Raw genomic sequence first — 2,848 nt, 5'->3', positions numbered from 1 at the left:
ACTATGCCAGGAGGTTCTGACCCGAGAACTAGAACTATGGGAGCATCACTGCGACTCACTTCTCCTGTTCTCTGTGTCGCTCGGCCCTGCAGAGAGAGAGAGAGGCTTCAGACTGAGGGGCGGCGCATCCAACCAGCATCCATCCAACCAGCATCCATCCATGGTGCTCACCGCTGCGTCCGGCTCCCTGGGGGGTCAGGGCGGGTCCTGCCATGCTGAAGTCTCCCATGGGGGGGTTCATGACGCTGGTGTGGAGGGCGGAGTCAGAATTGGTCCTGGAGGGGGGGAACACAGGGATTCAGGAGGAGAGAAGAAGAAGATGTTCAAAGGGCTGAAAGCAGCTGGAGACGCTGCATCACTGCGACCCAAAGACTGCAGCAACAAACCTGCAGCAGCTGCAGCAACAAACCTGCAGCAGCTGCAGCAACAAACCTGCAGCAGCTGCAGCAACAAACCTGCAGCTGGATGTGAGTGGATGTACAGATCTAGTGGAGCTCAGACAGCAGAGACATGGACGGATGAAACGGACAGGAACAGGAAACAGAAACGTCTCACACTGTCAGGAAGAGGAGGAAGAGGAGGAAGAGGAGGATTCACCTGTTGAGCGCTGTGGTGGGAAGACGGAACAACTGGCTTTTATCTCCAGGGAAGTTTCCAGACCAGTTCCTTTCAGTGATCGACAACAAGACAAAGTTATTTTCCTCCAGCGACCGGGGAGAGAGAGAGAGAAAAAGAGAGAGAGGAAGAGAAAGAGGGAGAGGCTGCAGGGCGACGAGGAAGAGGAACGCAAGCCAAGAAAGGAGGAAGATAGAGGCAGCGAGGGGGCGGGGCCGAGATCTGGTCATCAGGTTTTAGTAGGACAAACTGGGAGAACAGCATCCAACGTCCATTATGTAAAGTCGCAATAACATGATAAGTGAGTTTGTCACATGGGATCTGGATGAATCTATCAAAGCTTTTTACTCATTAAAATCACTTTTTTTTTCTGATGATTTTATAACTTTATTCTGGAAATAAATAAACGTCAGTTGCCTTCATTCTGACAGTTTTATGTGAGAATTAAGACGTTTTTGTGTTTTCCTAATCTTCCCCGTCCTTCTGCTCTTCGTGGCGCTCCACAGGGCGGTGTGTTTGGACCGCTTCTATTGCCACCCGCCAGCAGAACCGTCTGAAACCCAACGGGAGAAGCCGTGAAACGGAACGGAGCGAAGGGAAGCGGCTCGGAGTTAAAACGACTGAAACTGCAGGAACAGATTAACAAAGCCACAGAAAAACCACAGAAGAAGAAGCAGCAGCGGCCCAGACCCGCTTCCTGTTAGTGCTTCAGCTGTTAATGAAACAGAGGGATCCACTTTGTGTGACCCACAGCAACCAGAACCAGAACCAGCAACGACAGGACAGTGATCTTTGCTTTGGTTCTGACCCAGACGTTCCCCGGATCAGCTGATCTCCAGGATTTCTGGATCTTGGCCGGGATCCTGAGTGGTTCTGGTTCTGACCCAAACCAGCATTCAGTCGCAGGAAAACCCCAAAGATCCATCAGAGGCTGCAGCTCCATCTGAGCTCGATGCGTCACCAAAAGGTCACCAAAAGGTCACGCATCCTGACAGGAGTCAGGAATCTTTTCAGGTCCAGATCTCAGCACCACTCTACTGGTTCTGGTTCTGGATCGACCCAGGCAAAGTCCAAACTAAAGCCCTGAGAGATCGTGGAGATCAGCTCGGAGGCCGACGGCTCCATCGGGGCGGAGCAGCTGAACCTCAGCCAGGCATCCAGAACCGTCCCTGATCCAACAGCTGGTTCAGACGGATTATTTCCTTAGCATGAGCTACATGCTACATGCTACAGGGCAACATGCGGGACATCGTCCCCTGAGGACAGACTGCGTCTCCTCTCCTCCTGCCGTCTGCCTGATGAGCCTCTGCTGCTCCGCTGAACCACCTGGGGTCACGCTGGGGTCACAGTGGGGCTTTGGAGAGGCGGGAACACACAGGGGGCTCGGAAAGAGACAAACAGGCGTCCCAGAGGACAGACACGTCTCCATGGAGACGGAGGGGGGGAGTATCAGACTACACCTTCTCCAGCTGGCGTCGGGGGGCGGGGACAGGTAGGCGGTGCTGTACAGAGAGTTTTCCACCTGGGGAAGCGGCAGGTTAAGGAGCAACAACACAGTCAGGCTCTTTCACAATAAAAGCACCACTATTCAAACTGCTCTTCTTCTCCTTCTGAATTAAAGTCACATTTCTAGAACCTAACCCGTCACAGTGTGACAGGTTAGGGTTCTGTCATTTCATTAGCTCTGCAGAGTTCAGACCGAGGCTGTGTCACCTAGCAACAGCCGGGGCCAGACCGCAGCAGAACCTCTAGGTCAGCAGGAACAGCGGTTCTGAAGGATACTTGGCGGTTCCGATACGGTCGGACCGGCGAGACGAAGCGGCGGTCCCTCTGGACCCGCTCCACCAGGCCGTGGTGGCGGGTGGAGCGGCTGGACTCCAGGCCGGACTGGAACGAGCCCTGAGTGGAGGAACAGCAGAAGAAGAAGAGACGTTCACCGCTGGGCTCAGACATCACATTCTGAGACTTTTATGGCCGCAGCTGAAAATATTCCATCAGGACGGAAACACTGAAACACAATTCAGCCGCAATGAAGGAGGATTCCAGGTCAACAGGAACACAACACTTTACTGGAGTCATACTGGGGAGGACACTGGAGACTGGAGGCTAACGCTAACAGAGGACTGGTGGAGGCCAACAGAGGACTGGTGGAGGCTAACGCTAACAGAGGACTGGTGGAGGCCAACAGAGGACTGGTGGAGGCCAACAGAGGACTGGTGGAGGCTAACGCTAA

At 53.8% G+C, this 2,848-nt stretch overlaps 1 protein-coding gene across 2 annotated transcripts in view; it reads right to left on the bottom strand.

The window, feature by feature from the left end:
- The window catches only part of LOC106958836 (CREB-regulated transcription coactivator 2), a 21,667-nt gene that overhangs the window by 11,089 nt on the left and 7,730 nt on the right, over window positions 1-2,848 (bottom strand). For both annotated transcript variants that reach the window (XM_015050963.1, XM_015050964.1), the window contains exons 3-7: window positions 2,398-2,514; window positions 2,076-2,137; window positions 598-666; window positions 172-275; window positions 60-86 (exon numbers count right to left, since the gene is read on the bottom strand). In XM_015050963.1, coding sequence (XP_014906449.1) covers window positions 60-86; window positions 172-275; window positions 598-666; window positions 2,076-2,137; window positions 2,398-2,514 — 379 coding nt within the window. The remainder of the gene's footprint in view (window positions 1-59; window positions 87-171; window positions 276-597; window positions 667-2,075; window positions 2,138-2,397; window positions 2,515-2,848) is intronic.

The sequence above is a fragment of the Poecilia latipinna genome, unplaced genomic scaffold (genome assembly GCF_001443285.1).
Source record: "Poecilia latipinna isolate Pla-1442-1.1 unplaced genomic scaffold, P_latipinna-1.0 Scaffold1021, whole genome shotgun sequence".
In the NCBI taxonomy this organism is placed as follows: Eukaryota; Metazoa; Chordata; class Actinopteri; order Cyprinodontiformes; family Poeciliidae; genus Poecilia; species Poecilia latipinna.
This window is presented reverse-complemented; position numbering and strand designations above follow the sequence as displayed.